The 23,084-nt window shown below is 31.4% G+C and overlaps 1 protein-coding gene across 7 annotated transcripts in view; it reads right to left on the reverse strand.

Annotated features, from left to right (window-relative positions):
* The window catches only part of LOC143255340 (synaptogenesis protein syg-2-like), a 135,207-nt gene extending 112,353 nt beyond the window's left edge, over window positions 1–22,854 (reverse strand). For 4 of the 7 annotated variants that reach the window (XM_076510835.1, XM_076510831.1, XM_076510833.1 and 1 more), the window contains exon 1: window positions 22,504–22,854. In XM_076510835.1, coding sequence (XP_076366950.1) covers window positions 22,504–22,585 — 82 coding nt within the window. In that variant the 5' untranslated portion in view covers window positions 22,586–22,854. The remainder of the gene's footprint in view (window positions 1–22,503) is intronic. The other 3 variants (XM_076510836.1, XM_076510834.1, XM_076510830.1) reach the window with 2 other exon arrangements.
* Between the last annotated feature and the right edge of the window lie 230 nt (window positions 22,855–23,084).

Below are 23,084 nucleotides of genomic sequence, written 5' to 3' on the forward strand. Positions count from 1 at the left end.
ATCTACTTTTTACTGAAACAAATGATAGCTCTAACGATCAAGCAGAAATATTTTAAAGGCGTCAAAATAGCAATCTAATAAATGTGTGAATATATTTTAAGCTTGAGGTAAAAATAATAGTCACAATTAACACCTAAGAGTTACATGCCCCAGCTGTCAGAAACATAACTATTGTCCGACATTCTTACATATCACGTTTTATAATTCATTTAATCAAACACATAATTTGAGAGTTACTTAAATAAACAGGAATTTCAGATTAACATTATTACTGTATTTTGCTATGGAAATTTCATCCACAAAGATACTTAAGTAAATAGGGGTTTAAAGTCAATATTATTACTATATTCTATACTGAACATCTTATCCACAGAAGTACTTAAATATATGAGTTTTAGATTAATATTGTTACTATATATAAAACATGGTTTTAAATTATACATAATATGTGTCAAATATTCAAATATATTGTAAATAACAATATATTTACAGCTTCAGGTAATATTACAGCCTTTCAGCGGCACAACGGAAATTCTGCAGACTTACAGTGCAAGAAACCGGGTTTCTATACCTATGGTGGACAGAGCAGAAATATCGCATTGTGTAACTTCGTGCTTAATTATAAACAAGCAAGTAATATTGCAATAATTTCAAACAACTGAGCTAATTTATCTTCTAACTGTCTGTATTTGTTTCTGTTATTAAGATTTTATAAAATTATGTATCAGCTGAAAAATAATATTGGGGTTATTCAAAGTTAGCTAAACAGTTTTTAATGGTTTGTTTTGAATTTCGCGCAAAGCTACACGAGAGCTACCTGCGCTAGCCGTCCCTAATTTAGCATTGTAAGGCTACAGGGAAGACAGCTAGTCATCACCACACACCGCCAACTCTTGGGCTACTCTTTTACTAACAAATAGTGGAATTGACAGTCGCATTATAAAGCCTCCAAAGCTGAAAGGGCGAGCAGGTTTGGTGTGTCAGGGATTGGAACCCTCGATCCTCGGATTACGAGTAAAGCGCCATAACCACCTGGCTATACGGGCCGTGTTTTTAATGATATACACACTGCTGGCCAAAATATTAAGGCCAATGAACATAAAAAAAATATGTATTTTGCGTTGTTAGACTCAACCACTTATTTGAGTAGAGCTTCGAAAGATGAAAATGAGAAAAATAAAATAAAAATAAAAAACTTTTTGAGAATTTAATAGGAAAAATGTGAACATTATGAAATTATCCTACGTACTGGTCAAAAGTTCAAGACCATTCCAAAAAGAAGTCCTAAACAGGGTAGGAAATGCCCAACAAGAGGTCTCAGTAGTGACTTGCACGACCGTCATTGTGAATAACTGCAAACATTCGCTTTGGCATGGTCGATATAAGCGTTTGCATAAGGCTGGCTGGAATGTTATTCCAAGTGGTGAAGATGGCTTCACTAAGATCATGCACTGTTTGGAATTGACGTCCATTTCTATAGACTTCCCTTGCCATCCACCCCCAAACATTTTCCATGGGGTTCACTTCGGGCGAACACGCTAGATGGTCGAAAAGAATCACGTTATTCGCCATGAAAAAATCCTTTGTTCTGCGAGCATTTTGGATTGCAGCGTTGTTCTGCTGAAAGATCCAGTCATTTCCACTCAAGCGAGGGGCTCCAGTCAACAAGGATGCTCTCTCCAACATGCCAATGTAGCCAGCTGCTGTTTGACGCCCATGTATAACTTGAAGCGCTATTGTTCCATGGAAGGAGAAAGCACCAAAGATCATAATGGAACCTCCTCCACTGTGTCGTGTAGAAAATGTGTCCGGTGGGATATCCTTATCGTGCCAGTAACGTTGGAAGCCATCTGGACTATCCAGGTTAAATTTTTTCTCATCAGAGAACAAAACTTTCTTTTACTTTTCTACATCCCATGTTTGGTGCTTCATAGCAGAGTTTAACCGAGCTGTTTCGTGGTGTTGAAGGAGGCGTGGCCTTTGAAGACATTTACTGTTTTTAAAGTCTTTCTCTCGTAGTTGCCGTCTTGTTGTTTTTGAGCTGCATTCTGCGTCCGTAAGGGCCTTAAGCTGTTTCGACAATCGGCTGGTGTCTTGCCAGACAACCCGTCGAATGCTCCTGCTCAACGCCGGCAAAATTTTCTTGGGCCGACTACTTAACATTTTTGTTCCGTATCCCTCAGGGTCTTTTAAAAAATTTGCAACAGCAGTTTTACTACGCTCAATCTGACCAGCGATGGCACGTTGAGAGAGACCTTGCCTTTGCAGCTCGACAATTCTGCCACGTTCAAACTCTGTCAACTTTTTAGCCTTTGCCATGTTTTTACCCAACTTAACACAGGAGATGTGTGTGGGAGACGTTGACAATGCTAATGCTTGAACACAAATAACTAAATTTCGTTAGGTTGTTTTCCGATTAACGCTTCGTTTCAGTATGTTCTTAAACTTTTGACCAGCTAGTATTTAGGCTAATTTCACAGTGTTCACATTTTCCCTATTAAATGCTCAAAAAGTTTTTTATTTTTATTTTCCCTTTTGTTATTTTCATCTTTCGTAGCTCTACTCAAATAAGTGGTTGAGTCTAACAACGCAAAATGCATATTTTTTCTTTATGTTCATTGGTCTTAAGATTTTGGCCAGCAGTGTATGTGTAAAGCCACCATTGATTTGAAGATAGACTAATAATAAATAATATGTGGATTGGTGTTTAATATACGCTTAACCTTGATTTTCTAATTGCTTAACTATCTTAAAATGCAAATAATAAAAAGAAGTGAATAAACTCATGACGTGATTAAAAGAGATTATTTAGTGATAATACAAACTGACATTTAGATGTGTAGTATTTCCTATTCTTTTGTTACTTTAATAATAAATATTATCAATAGCGATGCCACATAAAACTAGAAGACAGGGAAGATATTGTTTTTAAACTCCACGAGAATGTGGAAAATGACGTACAAGAGAAAATACTTAAAGTAGAATGAATGTGGTGATTCATCTTAATTGCAACGTGAATAGGAACATAAGGAATGTAATAAACTATAATATTTCTGTTTTTAACAATACAAAGTTTTGAAAATCTGTTTCTAGTTCAAGACATTTTCGCAAACATATGGCAATTCAGTATTTCGAATCACGTAACAATGTTTACTTTGTAAAGAATTTACATATCACTAAAAAAAGAGTAAATACGCTACCATATTTCTCATTTTTGCGTGTTATAATTCAAGCTTCAAAGGTTCCATTCAAGTAGATTTATACCGTTTTACGCCACAAACTTCTCTCTGACTGTGGGTATACTCATTATTCTTGGAAAATATGCATTCTCTAAGTTGTATACCATCAAATTTATGCAAAAAAAAATTGCTGTAATGAAACAAGAAACAACCAGCATTGGATCCTTTCTGAAAACATTTTAGTACCATTTGTTTGTTTATTTAGATTTTTTTTTACTTCAGTATTCTAATTTTTTTTTATATATTGCTGTTGAAGTTGATATAGAATCTAGATCTTTTACATTTACATTTATTTACCAGTCTGGCGATCCGAAATTTTATGTACTTCGTTGCAAGATTTATGATTATTAAATATCCACTGGCCGTTTTTTTTCTGGACATTTCATACATAGACAGTTACATAAAGAGTTATCTGCGCATAATTGTATATAATTTTGAATTAAAATATCAATGCAGCTAGCCAAGAGTACATACACACCAACAACTTATTGGATGCTCTTGACTAACCGTGTAGTAAATTTAACTGTCACTCTTACAGCGTGCTTACGCTTCCAATGCGCAGAATGAGTTTTTGAGTCCACAGGACGCAAACCATGAACTGATAGATTCACAACCTGGGCAAATTAATTACTTGTCTACATCTAGCTATGTAGTGACATGAAATGAGCAGTTACAAAACAGATAAGTAAGAGAAAAAAATAAATTGGAATATTAAAACCTTGTTTTAATTTGATGTTTTAAGTGAAACACAACCTCTTTCGTTACCAAAATCTATTATTTAGTTCAATTATCGTAAACTTTTTAACTATATTTATTTAATTCAATTAATTTATTTATTTGTAACATCACATGTACCATCGCTTACTTTAATGACTTTTAGCTGAGCTTCTATCACAATGATTATTTGGTCAAGCATAAATGAATTACATGTAGGTAAATACAGTTTTCTGTTTATGAGTTAAGGTTTAATTGAATAGTCTTATCTAAGTTACGCCTATCAATGTGTTCATTTTTCAAACCTAACATTTCTTCAATAAGAATAATCAGAGTTAATGTGGTGATTCTACCTGTAGAATACATAAGAAATCGTAGAGCATTTGCATTACATACCATTCGTATTTTCCTATTTGCTACATACAGAATTACCACTCTCAAGTACAATTACTATCAGTAGGTTCGCCTTTCTATTTCATTGAGACTGTAAACTTGAGAGTCGCGGGCTCGAATCCCTGGCACATCAAACATGCTCGCCCTTTCAGCCTTGGTGGCGTTATAATGTATGGTCAATCCCACTATTCGTTAGTAAAAGAGTCCCCAAGAGTTAACAGCGGGTGGTGATGATTAGCTCCCTTCCATCTAGTTTTACACTGCTAAATTGATAAAGATAGCTCTCGCGTAACTTTGCGCGAAATTAAAAAAAACAACAACAAAAACGAAACAAAACAAAACAAAAAAGTCATCGTGTAGATTTGCGCGAAATTCGAAAACAAACATAAATTAAACATATAATGTTTGGAATAAAACCTGTTTCAACAGCTATAACTATTGATCTATATTTTATAATATAATGACAACAATAAATTAAACAACAATTTAATGCTTAATGAGAAACCTAATGAACTGCCTAATTAATTCAAAATTGTAATAACTTTTACAATTTTACAAAGAGGCCTTTTTGAATGTGACTCTTTTTTGATTATAACTCAGTTTTATGGGTCAAAACGTTGTAATTATTAAAATCAGAACTTACCTACTATAAAAGTTGCTGTTACAGTAATTTTGAATTAATTAATAAAAGTTGTTTTGCTCTTATTTCTAAGTAAAGTGTGTTATGTAAAACAGCTTATTAATAGTCTGATAGTTTCATGAGATAATAATAATCTAAGTAAGGTTGGGTTAAGTACACGTGCTTGTTTCAACTTATCAGCTTTTTCAATCAATTAATCACAACCAATAGCACTGTTTGTTTCATGACTAATTTCATTTGTAGCAAGAATACCGACTCGAATTTTAATTGTAGTGAGTTGTTATAAACATATTTAACACTTAACTGATTAAACAGTTAAAGCTATTTTTTGTAAATGAGTCAAATAACCTCTGATCTTGCACTTTGAAAATAATACCTAATCTTGCACATATTTTAGAGATTTAATTGAGAAACTGTACATGCACAATTAAATGTGATTTATTTTAGTCATAGATTTTTAAGTTATTATTTCGTAATTCTTCCTATGGCTACTACTTACTTTAATGCTTCAGTGTTAACTAAGCTGATAAAATCATTTTAAAACAAAACGTGCAATTTACAACTCATGCTCTTCGTAGTGTGTCTTAAATTCACAAGTAAGTATATCGTTTATTCTTGGCGAGTAAGAGTTAGAAAAGCGGAAAAGTAGCTATTTTAGGGACCGATGAATTCTGATTTACTTCTTGACGTTTCCATTCGAAGACGGATGCAATGATGTTCTTTCTCTAAATGACCATACATATAAAGTCACGTGTCAGATTCTTAACCAGCTCTGAAGAAGAATCTACATTCAAAACATTAATTTTCAACATGAAATTCTAGTAAAGCGTTACGTGAAAATAAACGTACGGTAGATTTATCCTGACATAAAGCGTAGATTTTTTTTAAGCATGATACTATAACAAAGACATTAAGAGACGTTTAAGATCACTCAAGATACACGAACTTCTTAAAGCATATATTGTATTATTTAAACGCAAGACTATAAAAGAAATTTTAAAGGACGTTTCCAATTAATGAGGTCATACGTACTACATTTCTAAACATAAATAGCATTTGATACTAATACGTGCTGATTTACTGAAATACCACAATAGAAATAGTATATATAGTTTTGAATATTTATCAATAAGTTATATTGTTTAGGTGAATTTGTATTTTACGAAATATTTAGTGAATTAGTACTAGTTACAAGTGTAGCACTTCTTGCGATTTTTTTACGTTACAATTACAATTATTGTGCGCGACTTGTAGCGGATATTTGATATTATTGTTGTAAAGAATCATAACACCGTTTGGCAAATGTTAAAGACTGCGTACAATGCGATGTTAAAATTCAATCACAGCAGCAGTGGAAATTGTTATCATTCTACTCACTTGAGTATGAAAAAGATCGTCCTATATATTCCTTCCAAATAAATACAGTATCGTTTTTTCTCTGTATTATTTACTGTATTTTTCGTACGAAGATGACAAAATTTTATTTGTTATCAGAAAAGTAACATAAAAGAGGTTAGTTTAGTTATTTTTGTTAAAATGTAGTAACGGATTCAATTCATACAATCGAGAATTATGGTATATAATGTTAAAACATTTCTCCATACACTAACATGAGAGTTAGAATTACGAATTTGATTTATAAAATATTTGGTTAAATTGCACAGTTAAATTTTAAGTGTAAAAAATTTCCAGACTTTTTATAGTTAGATCTGTTACACATAAATAAGATCATATTAATAATTAAAAGCATTTGGATCGAATAACAGAACAGCCCTATATCCCCATTACAGAGAACGCTATATAATTACTAAGCTATGTTTCTTTAAACATATTACAAGTAATCTGCTTTGGTACAGCCTTTAAAAAAAAAAGTAGAAAAAGCATTAAATATCATATGTTTCAATCTTCAGTTATCATTAGCAGTACTTAATTATAATTTTCTGTAACTTGTTATTCCCATCATAAATGCTCACAAAACTTCTTTACGGAAATAGGTCATGCATTTTTACTGTGACCTTAACGTCGTTATATCCATAAAATGTGAGTTATAATATTTAAATATCTCCTCTAATAACTTCCTTATGCATTCTTGCAAGGTGAATTTGTGTTATTATTTCGTCAAATTATTGTATTTTTCTTCCTGTTACTGCGCTATCGTATCACAGTCAACATACAACAGCCTGGGTAGCGTTTTCTATAAAAAACTATACACACATTTGGAGTAGATCTTGATTTTAAACTACGTACTCGTTTTTTGTCGCAATAATATATTATCAAAAACGCTTCTTTGAATTTTATACGTTTAGAACAATTAGATAAATCTTAACAACGTTATCGAATGTAGCACATGTCTTCTCAAGCTGACGCAATAAAAATGTCCGTTTTTTTATCGTTCTAAGGTATCAGCTGTCGAGAATGCGCACTGATTCATGACAAATCGATATTGCATCATACATCTTCAACATTGACGAGTGAGCACGTGATTAGCTTACACGAACTACTTCGGAACACTTGAATTATATTATATAATGATATTGTAGCTTCATAAATCAGTTTCATATATTCAAACACAAACATAAACGAGAAAATGACAGGAGTAAATTGAAAGATCTTGTCATATTTCTTAAATTATGATGTTTTGGGGAGGGTAAATTTGTTTTTAATCTTCTGAGGAGTCAATCGAAATATAGAAAGATTACGCACCCTATGACACTTGTTGAAGAACAAATGATATATCATATTATAAGTTGCGATATAAATAGCCTGAATTCATAACTTCCGTTAAATTATAGAAACTATACGATTACATTGTCTTTAAGAAGAAGAACGGGTTTTACTACTATGGCCGGAAGATATATTAAACAATTATAATTTCTTAATAGACATACGTTTTTCAATTGCAATTGATTATGTTAATTATTTCATAGCGAAGTTTCTAACAGATAAATTGTTTTAATCAACCATAAGTGTTGGTCCTGATACATAGCTAACGATATCATTGAATATTCCCCCACTTTAAGATGTGGATGCCTTAAATGATTAAAAGTCAATCCTTCAGCATGGTTGGTGAGTGCCGCTGACTGGTTACCTTCCCTCTGGTCAGTAGTTCAAAATTTGGAGTAGTGGCATATAGCTTTAGCAATCATTAATGAAAAACAACATTTCAAGACGAGACATTTGTTTAAATCACGTGGCCAAGTCACTGAATTTTGATTTTTACCTGGTGACAAGGTTAAGTTTAATTGTCAAGCTGAATTACTAGAATAGTTTCATATAAGGATAATTCCAGTTATTTGTAGTTTTCGTATGGTTGGTAGAGCTGATATATTTGAATGCATTGTATAGTATATAACCTCTTGTTTGTTGAAACGCATGATCAAAATAAATTTTGTAAACGATCCTTAAGATCCTTAAAATTGAAAATAATGGCATGGATACTATCTATAATTTACTTTTCAGGTCTTTTTAAATTAAAAAATAAAAAAGCAGGTATGTGATATGATACATTACCCTAGATTTTCGAATGACAAATATGCTGTATGTCTTTACTGTTTATTGTAGAATAGGCGCGAGGTAATCGCCCAAGAGTGATGTATTATTATTCATTGTACAGAAAGACAGTACTGTGAATTCTAAACAGTAGCCCAATACGCTATATAGAATCACAAATAATAAGATATACGTAGAGACCGAAAGCTTTGCTTCTGTTTTTAAAGTGGTTCTTTATATATATGTATATATATATAGTTTTAACTCAACACTAAGAAATGTAAAAGCTCTATCTCCTTTTTTTCACCTCTGATAATGCTTCGGTATTTCTCTGCTGCAACCACCAGGACATGTAACATACACGAGCATAAAGTGTAAGAAACAGGTGTGGACTGTTTTACGTTAAAGTTTCTTTATATCTCCAATAACAATCATTCCGTGTTGTTAATTTTTAGGGCTTGGAAACTTGCTGTTAGGCTTTTCACAGTTGCTGTTGTTATGTAAGATCCTATAAAGTCTAATGATAAGTAACAGCAGAGAGAAACTTTAAAAGAAAAGTATAGTGTTGATGTTATTCATTAAAACAGTGAATCTGAGACCCAGTGCCGCTTTTACATATAATCATTAGGTAAATGCATTGATTCAACAGTTGAGTACTTCACCGTTAGCGATATTTTCGGCTTTAAGGCCAAAACTATTCACGAGATTAAATCAACTTAGGTGTTTTATGTTAATTTAGAAAACTTTTATAACAAAATTTTTATTCTGGAAACGTGTTCAATTTTATTTATCCAGGCTTAGAAATACGATTTCTCGCTTTATACGTTGCTGGACCTTTGTGTCATTCGCCGGGAGTTAGGGCAAGATTTTGAGTGACCTGGGAGGATAAGGTTCATAGAAAGACTTTTTTCTTCCTTCATATGGTTAGATGAATGCTCATTTATATTATACTACAATACAGCTAAAAGTTGGAAACAGAATGATCTCGTCCATCGATAAATACACTTAAAACATACATTATTTTATTCTCTGATGTATAAAAATCCATATCTCTCAGAAATAGTTTGATTGTAATTCTTATATATATATATATATATATATACTAGAGCTTTTGCTACTCATGTTAGGTGATGCCTAAAAAAGATTTGAGTTGATGCTTAATGTGAGATTCGTAAATATTTCTATCATGTAAGTTTAGTTGCATAGTTCCATACAGACAGTGTTTTCATTAGGTTCTTCAAATAACTTAGTTGCATAGTATAAAATTTCATGTGTGTCGTTCACGATTATTTGTAGGTTGTGCAAAATAGTAAAGTTTGAATGGTTTGTAACTTTGAGAGAGCTCTTTCGTAAGTTTAATCTAGAGTGGACTGGAGTATTAATTACAAGTGTTTTGTGTATTTAACGTACATTATCTCAAATGTGCCTTTTTATTGCCAACTATACTTCTAACGGTATTTAATTTTCTCCCAAACTTGTTTTTAATTTTTTCCATGATTAGTCCAGGTGAGTATCGTATTGTAAGTGTCACCAAAAAATTTAGTTGAGGCGACGACTTGAAGAAGGTTGCATAGGACCTAAAGATAAAATTTTGTAGATATTTGACTTTTATTTCTTTCGCTCTCTCTATTTGAAGAGTAAAACCTGAGCTTTTAGTTTTTGTTTAAATAAAGATTATTTAGTTGGAATTTCAACTTTCCTATTTTCATTCTTATATTATGTTGACATTTCTTTTGTAATAAAGAAAAGCGAGATTTTAATAGTGTATAAGACAACGTTTTAACGACTGTGCTGCCTAACATATATTAAGAGTCCAACAATAAATAAATAGACACTCTTCCATGCCCCAGGTAATACTACTCGACTGTCTTCATGACGACATATAACTCCGATGCGTATGTACGGAAATAGCTTGTTAAAAACCAGATGTTGCAAACATTCATGTTAGAACGAAGGATTCCGGGAATTAATCACGTTTTCACAAAATCTCTGATAATTGGATGACGGAAGGCAAACAAAGTCAGAAAAACATTGCCAGATCAGTTGCAGTGTCGCTATCGACAGTGAATAGTATAAAAATGTAATTCTGGCCGTGAAAGTGTAGAAAATGACCCATGTTGGACAGCCACTACTTTTTCAGGTTCAGCGGTGTCCCAGTAACATCAGAAGAATCTTCTGTTTGTTTATTTTTGTTTTTTTGAAATTTCACGCAAAGCTACACGAGGGTTATCTGCGCTAGCCGTCCCTAATTTAGCAGTGTATAATGTTACGGTCAATCCCACTATACGTTGGTAAAAGAGTAGCCCAAGAAGTGGCGGTGGGTGGTGATGACTAGCTTCCTTTCCTCTAACCTTACACTGCTAAATTAGGGAAGGCTAGCGCAGATAGCCCTCGAATAGCTTTGCGCGAATTTCAAAACAAACGAACAACGTTTAATTATATATATAATGGTTATCCGAAATTAAAGCATGTTATACTTGTTAACTTTCTGCAGTTGATAAAGTCCTCATTACAGATTCGACAAAGTGGTGAAAATTCCAATGTAATATAGCTTAATAGCAAACATAATTTCCTTTCAACATATTAATATATTGTTACTCCTCTCGAAGTAGCATATTTTGTTAACGTTCGTAGACACAAGTTCAACCTTAATCAATTGTAATCAATTACATATAGATTTAACTTTTTCTCTTTCAATTACACTTGGTTAGAGCACACTCTAAATTGCGGTAAAAACTGAATTTGATATATTTGTTTATTTAATAACATTGCACATAATTCTTAGATTTATACTGAATTATATATATAAATATCAATGCAGTATATTCATCTGTAGTTACTTAGTACAAGTATTCTTAATTCATAAACTATATTAAAAGTTCATTTAAAGTTACTAGACAGTAGAAATGTTTTCATAAAAATGAGATGAGATTAAAAGTTAACCTTAAATCTTATTTTTAAATTAACATTTTTTTTCATCTACTATACATATTGGAGTAATATTGTTCGTTGATGCTGCGCACAAAGTTGCGCTATGGGCTATTTGTGTTCCACCAGAGAACACCAGAACACGATTCTTAGTATCGTAGTCCTAAGAGGTGTTAGTGGGCCACCGAGGATTTCCAATTAGTTAATATAATGCAAGCTGTTTTTTTTTAACACCCATCATTCTCGATTTCCCTCATCTTTTGAGCGAAAGTTATACATAATTAATCAAATCTGAATAAACAGAAATATGTTATAAATTTCAATTAATTTCTCCCAGGTTGTGAGTGAATAGAAATAAAAACATTCTCAGTTTCAATGAACGTTCTGACCTCTTCATGTAACGTGCATTCACTGACCAAAAGGCTAGAGTGAAATGTCATTAAAATTTCTAGTACCTTTAGTTACATTACACTTGAAACTCTTTCTTTCGTACTGGCCATAAAACAGGAATAAGAGGGTTGCTCAAGAAAAATGAAATGCATGTTTAATATTGCACTATAGTTGAAGAGTGTTAAATTGAACGTGAACAAGCTTTATTTAAAGTGTAAAAGTAAAGAGTAAAATATAGTTAAAATTCAGTTCTTTTACTATGATTTTCACTATTTTCTACAGATACGTATAATAGTTTGGACGAGAATAAAGCACACGTTTATCTGAGTAAAACAAACGAAATTTATTTTATATTTGTGTACCAAGTGCGTTAGTAAGTGTATTTTGTTCTCGTTATACCTATCTAATAATTATCAGCAAATGGATGCACATAATGTGTGATCACATAAAGGGAGATTATTTATTAGTTAAAATACTTATATCTTGAAAAGGTGATAGCAAGAATAAAATCAATAATAACAAGTAAAACCTGGTTGAAAGACCTGTTTACTACTATGTGGAAAACAACTTCCTTTGCTTTTAACCACATACAAAGAGTAATTTCTTTATACACCCCTTATCAGAAATGTTTCTTATAAGAAATAGACAATGATTATAGTAAAATTTTATTGGCCAAGCTGAAAATTAATTTGAAACTACCTCAAGTTTTAGAAATAAACGGAAATTAGGTTTTGGCTTCCTTCCTCCAATATGTTTTTAATCCACAATATTGTTTTCACGTTTTTTACGACATTCCTGCCTAAACTTTCTCATTAAACCGTGCGATTACTATAGGGTTGTTCGTTATTGCTATGTTAAACAATTATAACTATGGGCGCTCTTTGCATTGCAACTTCCTTTTTTATGTATCTGAAGTTCTATTCGAGCTGAATATTAATTGGACTTTTAAAATAAATTTCTCTCACGTTTCAAAATTAATGTAATCTATTGAATACCATGAGGATGGATACATTTATAAAATTGATACAACTTGTTCTGTAAAAAGTAAATAACCGTTAAATGCGTTCTCTTGTTCACTTGTAGTTCACATCTCGTTTGATATGTACAAATCTTGGTACCGGTCTTTCTCTGTGGTGTCAAGCGTTCTAAGCTAGTAAGGGACAAAATATTTGATACTAATCCTAATCTGTAGTATCAAGAATTCGAAATCTTTAAGAGTTACTCTACATTATTGGGCAGGGCATGCTCAGTAGCTAGTACGAGGTTTCTCTTTGAAGAGTCAAAGGTTCGAGTCATGATGCTGCTGAACACATTTCGTACTTTCAGTTGTGCGTATGTGTTTATTATAAAAGTGACAGTTTCTTCTGTTATTTGGAGGGAAAGAAGTTTGATAATGTTCCTCTGGTGGCAAATGTTTCTGACCGGCTGCTCCATCTTTGTTCAGTAGTTGAAAATTAGGAACGATAAATTTAATCCAATAAGTTTTAACACGGCTATTTAGCACATGTTTCGTGAAAATATACAAAAACATCGCAATTTATAATTTATTCCCTAAAATTATACAATCCGGAGTCGGCCTTAATTGGTGGTGAAAAAAGCTTTATGACAAATGCATAACGTTTTGAGAAGCTTATCAGAATGTTGTATATTAGTAATAATGTTTTCTTCACTACCAATTCAACTCGTCTCCAGACTTTATTTTCTAAAAATTGGGTTGCTACTCATCAGCTTTGAAGACAGATATACAGTTCCCACAGCTGATAGAATTCTGACACAGCTGTTTAAGAAAATAGTAAATTATTACGTTTTTACTTTTCTGAAAATTGAAGATGAATTATACGTTTATTGTATAAAATATGCATGTGTTCTAATTTATATCTCCCCATTAGTACTGAGTAAAAAGTAAATATAATCGATTAGTCTGATAAATCTTTTATGTAACCATTCAACGATCAGAATATTTAACTGATTTTTAAACTAATATTATTTACAAATACAATGCTGCTTTACGAAAAAGTAATACTTTTTATATCTATTTTCCAATAAAATGTTTAGAAACATGTCGTAATTATTATCATGAAACGATAATTTAATGAATGACTACTTATTCGTATAAAAAAGATGTGACAGTTTGTAAAAGGAAGTAATAGAATACATTTCATGTGTTTATGAAAACTATTTCATTTTTATTCAGAATAGTGGTTCTAATACAAATTATTTTATGGTAATTATAAGTATAGCTAAGACTGCAGCTAGTTGTACTTTAAAATAAACTGATGAAGTCTACTTTTTCTGTTGTAAGGGAATAACAATGTCTATTACTGTTTTGCGTCTTGAACTAATATTAGTTCTTATATAGGTAAGAATATGTAAAAACAAAAACAAAAATAGCAGGGATTTTAAAGCACTATTGTAATTTGTGTAGGTTAAAGTGTTCTACAATTAATGTATAACATATAAAAAGTTATTCATCTGTACACAAATATTCACAAAGGCAGTGTCGGTGTTAACTATACACTTTACTACTCTGAACAAGAGGATTCATATATATTCGTTATAGCTCAAGATTCTCGTTGTTTTTATACCGATGAAAATATATTATACATAACTTATCGAAACTGTTATAAGTATTGATTTGTGTGCATACATAAATAGTTTTATTTTATTGAGGTTTCCTTGTTTTCATTTACATTACCTGGAGAAGAAAACATAATTCACAATTATTTTCCAATTAATGAAAACTCATAAATAGGTTCTTAATTTTTTTAGAATTGTTATACACTACCTTTTTAAGCGTTGTTCATATTCTATTGATTATATTTTCTCCCTGTTCACGGGTAAATAACTTGCTCCCTACCGCCTTATGTATTTGAGTGTTTTCTTGACAGTGAGAGACATAAAAATCTTGAAATTCTCTTTTACACCATCAAAAAATATACATAAGCGTAAAATTATAGAAGCTGTTCTAGTGGAACAATTAAAACCGTCAAAGGATAAAAAAGAAGTTAATTTGTATTTATTTTAATTATCTTTAATTTCATAACTCCACAAACTTTATTTATTATGTTTCACTGCCGATGTTTTACTCTTCACCTGACAATGCAACGTCGACGTGGTGAAACGATTGATATATATTTTTAAACACTACTTGTTATTTAGCGTTAACATGGTGAAACGTTGTTATATATAATTTTAAATAAATCATTTTAATTATTATGCCTTTTAAAACAGAGATTGTCTAAAGAACACAAACATACATCATGAAATACATAATAACAATTACAGAGAATTATTAATCATGAGAAATCCACTTGAAGTAAAAACTGTATATTCAAAACGGCTTGTATGGGTTGTTAACTTGAAGATGACTTTAGAAGGTCGAAACGTTCTTCTGTACTTTATTTTAATTAAAGTTTTAATACCAGCCGTATTAAAATACAGCAACTCGTATTCCTATTATTAAGTGGGACTAAGAAACGAAATTAGTACATTGACATAAAAATATATTTTGTGCATTTTTAGAGCAAAAACAGTAAGTAGAAAACTGTTTTCACAATTTTTATACCACTTGAAGTTTTTAAAAATGCAACTTATTTTACAGTTGGAGAAGTTAAACCTTTAGCTTAATACTTGACATGTCAGGTTATGAATATGACTTTCTCGTGGAAGATGAAAAACAATTTAAATTAACACAAAGATGAGTTAAGAAAATTATTTTTGAAAAAATTCACTTTAATATTATTTGTCGTATATCTGTGTTTAATTACAAACAAACTAATTTAATATTATTTGTCGTATATCTGTGTTTAATTACAAACAAACTAATTTAATATTATTTGTCGTATATCTGTGTTTAATTACAAACAAACTAATTTAATATTATTTGTCTTATATCTGTGTTTAATTACAAACAAACTAATTTTGTTTTTGATGTTTTCTTTCAACCCGACCTTACTCCACAGTCATTAATATCATTTGTGTACCCATCGTGTACACTTATCCTTGAATATATAAATATATAAAAACTTATAAGGCTTGATAATATGAATTCCGCACCTATAATACAAGCAGTATTTCAGGAATGTAGAAAACTTGTTTCTAGAAGTTACAGCGTTTATACACACAGCTTAATCCCAACAGAATTAGCAAGAACCAAAAACACCTCTTCAAAAGTCCTTTCAAAATTTCACGAGTGAACCAGGGACCCATTAAACACCTAATGGTTATAGATGCACATTATCAAGTGTTCATGTATGACATGTTACTTTTCAATGTATTTATTTTTCTTAAAAAGTGAATTTAAAACTTTTATTTATTTAAAACATTGAAACAGAGGATACCTAAAAGTTGACTATAAAAAATATAGTAAAGAGTTTAGTAAAATAAATATTATGAATATGAGATAATAAACCTAAAATTATCGAAAGAAATATTCAATGACGAGGTCTTACAAGTTATTATACTTTGTTAAATATTTCAAAATCCTTTAGTTCTTAATTATGATACACAACAGGATGGTATTGCATTTTAATTAAACTCAAGATACAATAATCACATTATCACAAAAACTAAGAACTGCAGGAAATCCTATACTATCCAGTTTGAAAATTATAGCCTCACCCTCAATAATTTAAAGAATTTATGGACTTTATGTAATCAAAAATAAGTATTGCTCACTGGTAATTTGCAATGGAAGTTATGGCGTGCGTGACGCAATATTGGTCGTCTTAGTAATGAGAGTTAATGCTCGAAATATCTGGGTCTTTTCTTGGTTGAGGCAATCAATATACATGGAAAACAGGAAAAAATATTTTTCATTATGAAAATTAATACTTTTCTGAATTTTTGTGATGCAGGTAAAGCTCGTGGAATTTAGACATGGTAAGTCATCACTATGAAGAGAAAATTAATTTTATCTGGCAAAATGAAATGTGATTTGTGCTTATCTTGAATTCATTATAGGTAATTCTTATTTAAATTTATCAGTGCTATTATGGAAATGCTCATATATATATGTTTAAATAAGATAAAGTAAAACATGATGAGTTTGTTACAGCGTTGGTCTACAAAAACGTGTCCATGTTGTAGTGCCTTAGTGAAACTTCCGAATGTAATATGTGATCGAAGATTTTCCTGTGTTCGTTATATATTTTTATCAGTATAGTGAAGGTTTAAGTCGATGTGTTGCGAATAAATTTAGGTATTTTTTGTTGTTGTTTCAGGATTAAAGGTGCTTAACATGTTTTTTTCGTAATTTGATTAAAACATCTCATTCAAGTTTTTGATTAGTTAAAAATGTAAAAAATCAATAATCACAAATAATTTTATAAGTGAACGCATATTTTTTCAGAAATGTAAATTTGTTTCTTAACTTGTAATTTACACTAATGTATTATACTTATTTTATGTGTTTGTACTTCTAAATTTATACACATAGTAATATTTTGTTATCTTCATAATAAAAGAAAAACTGCAGTAAATATGTACATTTCGATCACGAAATAATAAAACTAACCAAACATAAATCTGTCCACATTAAGTTTCTCTATTTTGAGAGTATGGTATGTTATCTAAAAGATTTTTTTTTTAACAATGATAAATGGTATTATCATCTGACGTTGTTCTGTGTCATAATTTGTTTTCAGTATATCCTGTATTTTTACGGTTAATTAATGACTTATGTTTCAAAGTTTCTGTGTTTTCCGAAACTACGAGCTACATTTTCAAAATAAAGCAATAACAAATGCGTATAGGATGATATGTCAAAAATCTTTAGCCCCCCAGTGGCTCAGCGGTATGCCTGCGGACTTACAACGTTAAAAACCGGGTTTCGATATCCGTAGTAGGCAGAGCACAGATAGCCTAAAGTGTAGCTTTGTGCTTAATTCAAAACAACAACAAAAATATTTAAGTTTCTAAACGAAACTGTAAAATTAACTTTGATATTTTTACCATTTATATTTTTACTGTGGAAACATAACAGTCGTGATAGAGTACAATATTTATTCTCGGGCATACGTTTTACAAAGAAATAGAAAGTTATTAGACAATCGAAAATATTACTCAATTGATTTTTACTCAACAGTTTCTCGATATATGATTAAAAAAAAAACTCTTGATTGAATAAACACGTACATACGAAATGTAGATCAGATTTAACTAGGTTATGGTTTACATTTTGTCTCTCTAAAATCAGTTCTATTTTGTTCTCGGAAAATAAAATTTTTGTGTTTGCTCTTACATCGTTTTTCCGTACCAACCCTGTAATGACCTGTTATTACGGATTGCTCTTTATAAATACTTAAATATAATGTGTGTATGAGGAAACTAGTTGTTTTAAACAACCAGTTAGAGATCAATTGTATTATGTTTACGCTGACACATTCTTTCGTTGAACTATTTGCAAGAATTAATGACTTATATACAAAGCGGATATATTTAACGTGTAAAATTTTTGATGAAGCTATTTTTCAGTATATATCTAATCAAAATAAATATTCAGGCAAAAGGATTACAAAAAAGAGAGGTTTGGGAGGTTGCTTAGATTTTGTTTAACTGAATGTTTGAGTGAAAATAATTGTCACTTCTAACCTCAGAAATCAATACATCAACATTTCTGTAAGACTGTGCACGTGATCAGTGAAGGGCGTTACAAATAATGATACAAATTCTTCTGTGGTTTGCGACCAGACAACAGGGAAATCATGTCAGTTTGGTGGTTCTCTTTTACCCTTTGTAAACAAAATCCAAAAGCGAACATCTTTTAAACAAGCATCAAAGGAAACATTCATTGTCTAAGGATACATTTAATCTAAAGGGCGTATTTAAAACATTTAAAGGACTCATTTAAACTTCTATAAAACAGTAAGTAGGAAAATGAAGTCTCTTTGATTTAACTATTTATGAACTAATCGTTTGTGAATTTGAACCTTTTATATGGAAAATAGCAAAACAAAAATTAACATACTGATCATTGATATTAACAATGCTTTTTGTTCTTAACATTACTGCAAAAGAGATAGGTACTTCCATTTCCTTTTTAAGTGATTTTAGTTTAGCTACTGCTAATTCGTTAGTCAGTAGTTATTCTAAACTACGCTGCTACTACATACTGATTACGTCAAGCTATGACAAATATATATCACCCCAAGAGGACATTTGTATTAAAAAGTTTTACATGTAAACTGTTCATATGCATCCAAAAGACTCTTAATATAAAGTAAGCACTTTACTTTTTTCACAAAAACGTTTATGGAAACATATACAAAAATAAAGTCATTAAATAAGCAATAAACTATTCAAACACGAAATTATTACGTAACTTAATTATCTTTTTATTTTGATAAATTTGAATAATTTCTGTGCAGATCAAAAATCTGGGCTCGGCATGGCCAAGCATGTTAAGGCGTGCGACTCGTAATCTGAGGGTCGCGGGTTCGCATCCTCGTCGCACCAAACATGCTCGCCCTTTCAGCCGTGGGGGCGTTATAATGTTACGGTCAATCCCACTATTCGTTGGTAAAAGAGTAGCCCAAGAGTTGGCGGTGGGTGGTGATGACTAGCTGCCTTCCCTGTAATCTTACACTGTTAAATTAGGGACGGTTAGCACAGATAGCCATCGAGTAGCATTGTGCGAAATTCAAAAACAAACAAACAAACAATCAAAAATCTGTATTGTTGTATGGAGTTTTATAAGGGATTCGTATATTACAACGTTACATTGTTGTTAGTGTGCTCGTATCCCTGCAACAGTGGCTGGAAGAGGTGGAAGTTGAGACGTATAAGTGTTAATATGATAGGATTTTTCTCGCTTCAGAAAATCATAAATTGATTTATAATTATACAAAATATCTCATCAACTTGTTTTCATAACCTATTTTATAAATGTGAAAAAACCTACAATAAAAAGTCATTTTTCTATAAAAATGTGTTATGCTTGTTTTAGAGTCACTCCAATTACAAATTATGATAACACTGGTTTTATGCTTGTTTTCGTGTCACTCTGATTAAAGATTATTACAACACAGGGTTTGTGCTTGTTTTTGTGTCACTTTGATTATATCAGGTCATCCTTTAAGTAATGTCCGATTTTGAGTTCAGAAAAAGAGGATTTCAAACGCTAAAATGTTATTTAATTAATAATATATATTCCATTATTATTAGTTACTTCCTGCCAATGATTCACAAGCTTCTTAATGCTACTTCTATAAAATTATTGGGGTTTGGAGGAAAAGGATGTAGAGAGGGTAGTTTTGACATCTTCATGTGTTCCAAACTCTTTTCCATCAAGATAGTTCTGCAAACTTTGAAATGGATAGTAATCATATGGGGCAAGGTCTGGCGAATAAGGAGGATATGGAAGTTTACGCCCAGTCTAACTTCAGATGTGATCCTTGCTGTATGGGGCCATGCATTATCGTGGTGTAACAATAGCTTTACCATTGATCAAAGCAGGCCTCTTTTCTTTAAGTGCAACGCTCAAGCACTGTAATTGTTAAAAATAGAGGCCTGATGTAATCAATACACTGAGTAGCAGCAACTCAAAGTGGATCACACCAACAGTATCCCACCAAAGGCTTAACAAGACTTTCCTAGGGTGAAGGTCCATTTTGGGCTGTGCTTTAGCCAGTTTACCTGCACTGAGCCATTGTCTGTGGCGCTTAACATTTTATAAAATATTCATTTTTCATTTCCAGTTACTAACCTGTCCAAAAAGAGTGAGTTACGTTCACGAGAGCACATAGAAGTACCACTGTCCACTCTTGCTCTCAGGTTGGCTGCTCTGTCAAATCATGGTGGACTCATTTTCCAAGTTTTGACATCTTTCCAAGCTGTTGTAGATAAAAATTAACTGTTGAATGGGTTGAATTAAGCTTCTGTGTGAGTTCTTCAACTGTTACAGCACAATCTTCACCAGGTGCAGCCAGCAGCAAGTCATCGACATTTTTTTTTCATTGAGAGACTCCGCACCATAAATACTTTGAATGTTTCGTGTAGTTTCTGCTGCACTATTGCTTTTGTTAAACTCATAAAGTATTATATACATAATTTGCTCCTCAGACACATCCATCTTTATAAGGGTTTATTTGATTAATGATCTGAAAAGTGGAGTGGGGTTGGTTTCTTTTATTTGTCTGAATATTTTTATACACGTCCTACTACATATTTTAGTCACTTAAGCTTTCTACAAAGACAGAAATGATGATGCACTTTCTGTATTAAATTTTCGGACATTACTTATGGGATGACCTGAAAAATTATGATAAAACGGGTTTTGTTCTTGTTTTCGTACCACTCTGATTAAAGATTATTACAACACAGATTTTATGCTTGTTTTCGTATTACTCTAATTACAGCTTATTACAACACAGATTTTATGCTTGTTTTCGTATTACTCTAATTACAGCTTATTACAATACAGGTTTTATGCTTGTTTTCGTGTGACTCTGATTTAAGATAATGACAACACAGGTTTTATGCTTGTGTTCGTGCTACTCTGATTATAGACGGTGACAAGACAGATTTTACTGGAAGTTTAAAATCTTTGTTTTATGCAGATATTTATTTTTCAGCAGTTGTCTTGATTTATACGACTTACAACTTATTTTATTTAGAAATCTTCTCTGCAGTGGAATCGCTAGTTATAATATAAATGGGAATAGATAAACTTTTAATGAGATATTTCTACTGACTCGTATTAGAAAATTGCCCATGATGGATCAGCGACAATACTATTAGCTTATAGCACCAACATTCAGGTTTTAGTACTCGCGGTGGGTAGAACACTAATATGTTATTATAAAGTGTGTTTTTTTCCTTAATGCTTATTTTTGATCTGAATCTAAGTCAAAAAGAAAGTTATATAGATTAATTATCAAATGCTATCGATTACACTATTTTGGTTTAGAGTAAATTGCAAATTATAGTTGAATGTTTATTAACCACATTTGAAAATATTTAACGCATTAAACTATCCTTAATTTATGATACTTTATACATATATATAAATTAGAAACTGATTAGGCTAATATTTTTACAATGAAATTTTAAGAATTCACAGAAGGAGTATTTAGTTAATAAAACTGAAACTTCAGTATTTTGTTTTGTAATTATTTCCTTAATTTCAAAACTTTTTGTATTGTTATGAATGTATCATCTTATACGCACACGCACAAAAACACATAAATACATGGTTTGTTATTGGTAAGTAATATATTGCTTTAGTACAAATAGATTGTATTCTGTATTCGTTTAGTTTAATCGTAATCAGCCCTGCGATTAGTAAAGATATTTGATATGATATTTTACATTTGCTTTATGTATTAGAGATTTATACAAATTACATATTTTTTAGAAAATTATTGATTATAGACCACTGAAAAATAACGCTAAACTAAAAGTATTTAAGAACAATAAACATCTAAATAATGCAACTGGAGATCGTGTCATTTCATTAAGTGTATATTGTATACCCGAAGAATTCTGGGAAAGGTTAAAACTAGCTACATTCCACAATATTAGATAACTTCACAGCAAAGCATGTGCTGCTATTTGCTAATGTACTTCTCATACGATATTTTCATTCTGTTCACTTTTGACTTTTTTTTAATAACAATAATATTCAACAGTGCGGGCGTAAAATGAAATTGATATCACAAAATTACTCGAAAAACGCAAAAAGTAAAAAAAAAAATAACTGCAGAAAGTTACCTGATCCTTCCCCACTCCAGCTACCGCTAACACATCCAAAAATACATCCGAAGCACAAATATATTGTTTTTAGTTTTGTCATGACTGCCTTTTCTAGTTCTCACTTTTCTCTCAGAGCTGCACCTTTAAAATTCATACGTAATAGAATAGATCACCGTAAAAATGTACAGAGATGTTGTTTTCAGGCTTAATGATACAGCAAACTTTAAATACTGAATTTTACACTCCTAAAGGCATATCCATATAATTAATCGACGAATAATATTTGGAAAGCCCCTTTCGTGCACACGTTCTTAGTAGATGCCTGTGAACCTAAGCAAGCACAATGTGGTGTATGTACGATTCAGTGCTGCTATTTGTGGCTCATGATATACATTGTAAACACGTAAGCGCCCTCTGTCAACGTTTTAGCTTTATTTCGCTTTGTCTAGAATTTAAAATTGTAACTTTTAGCGGCTGAACGAGCATTTTATACTAACTTTTGTATGATCAAGCAACAAATATGTAAAGTTTCTATGCATCAAAACGAATATAACCATAAAAAGCTATTTACTCAAATTCTAACTAATTCTTTAAAGTAT

Source organism: Tachypleus tridentatus, chromosome 7 (genome assembly GCF_004210375.1).
Source record: "Tachypleus tridentatus isolate NWPU-2018 chromosome 7, ASM421037v1, whole genome shotgun sequence".
NCBI lineage: Eukaryota > Metazoa > Arthropoda > Merostomata > Xiphosura > Limulidae > Tachypleus > Tachypleus tridentatus.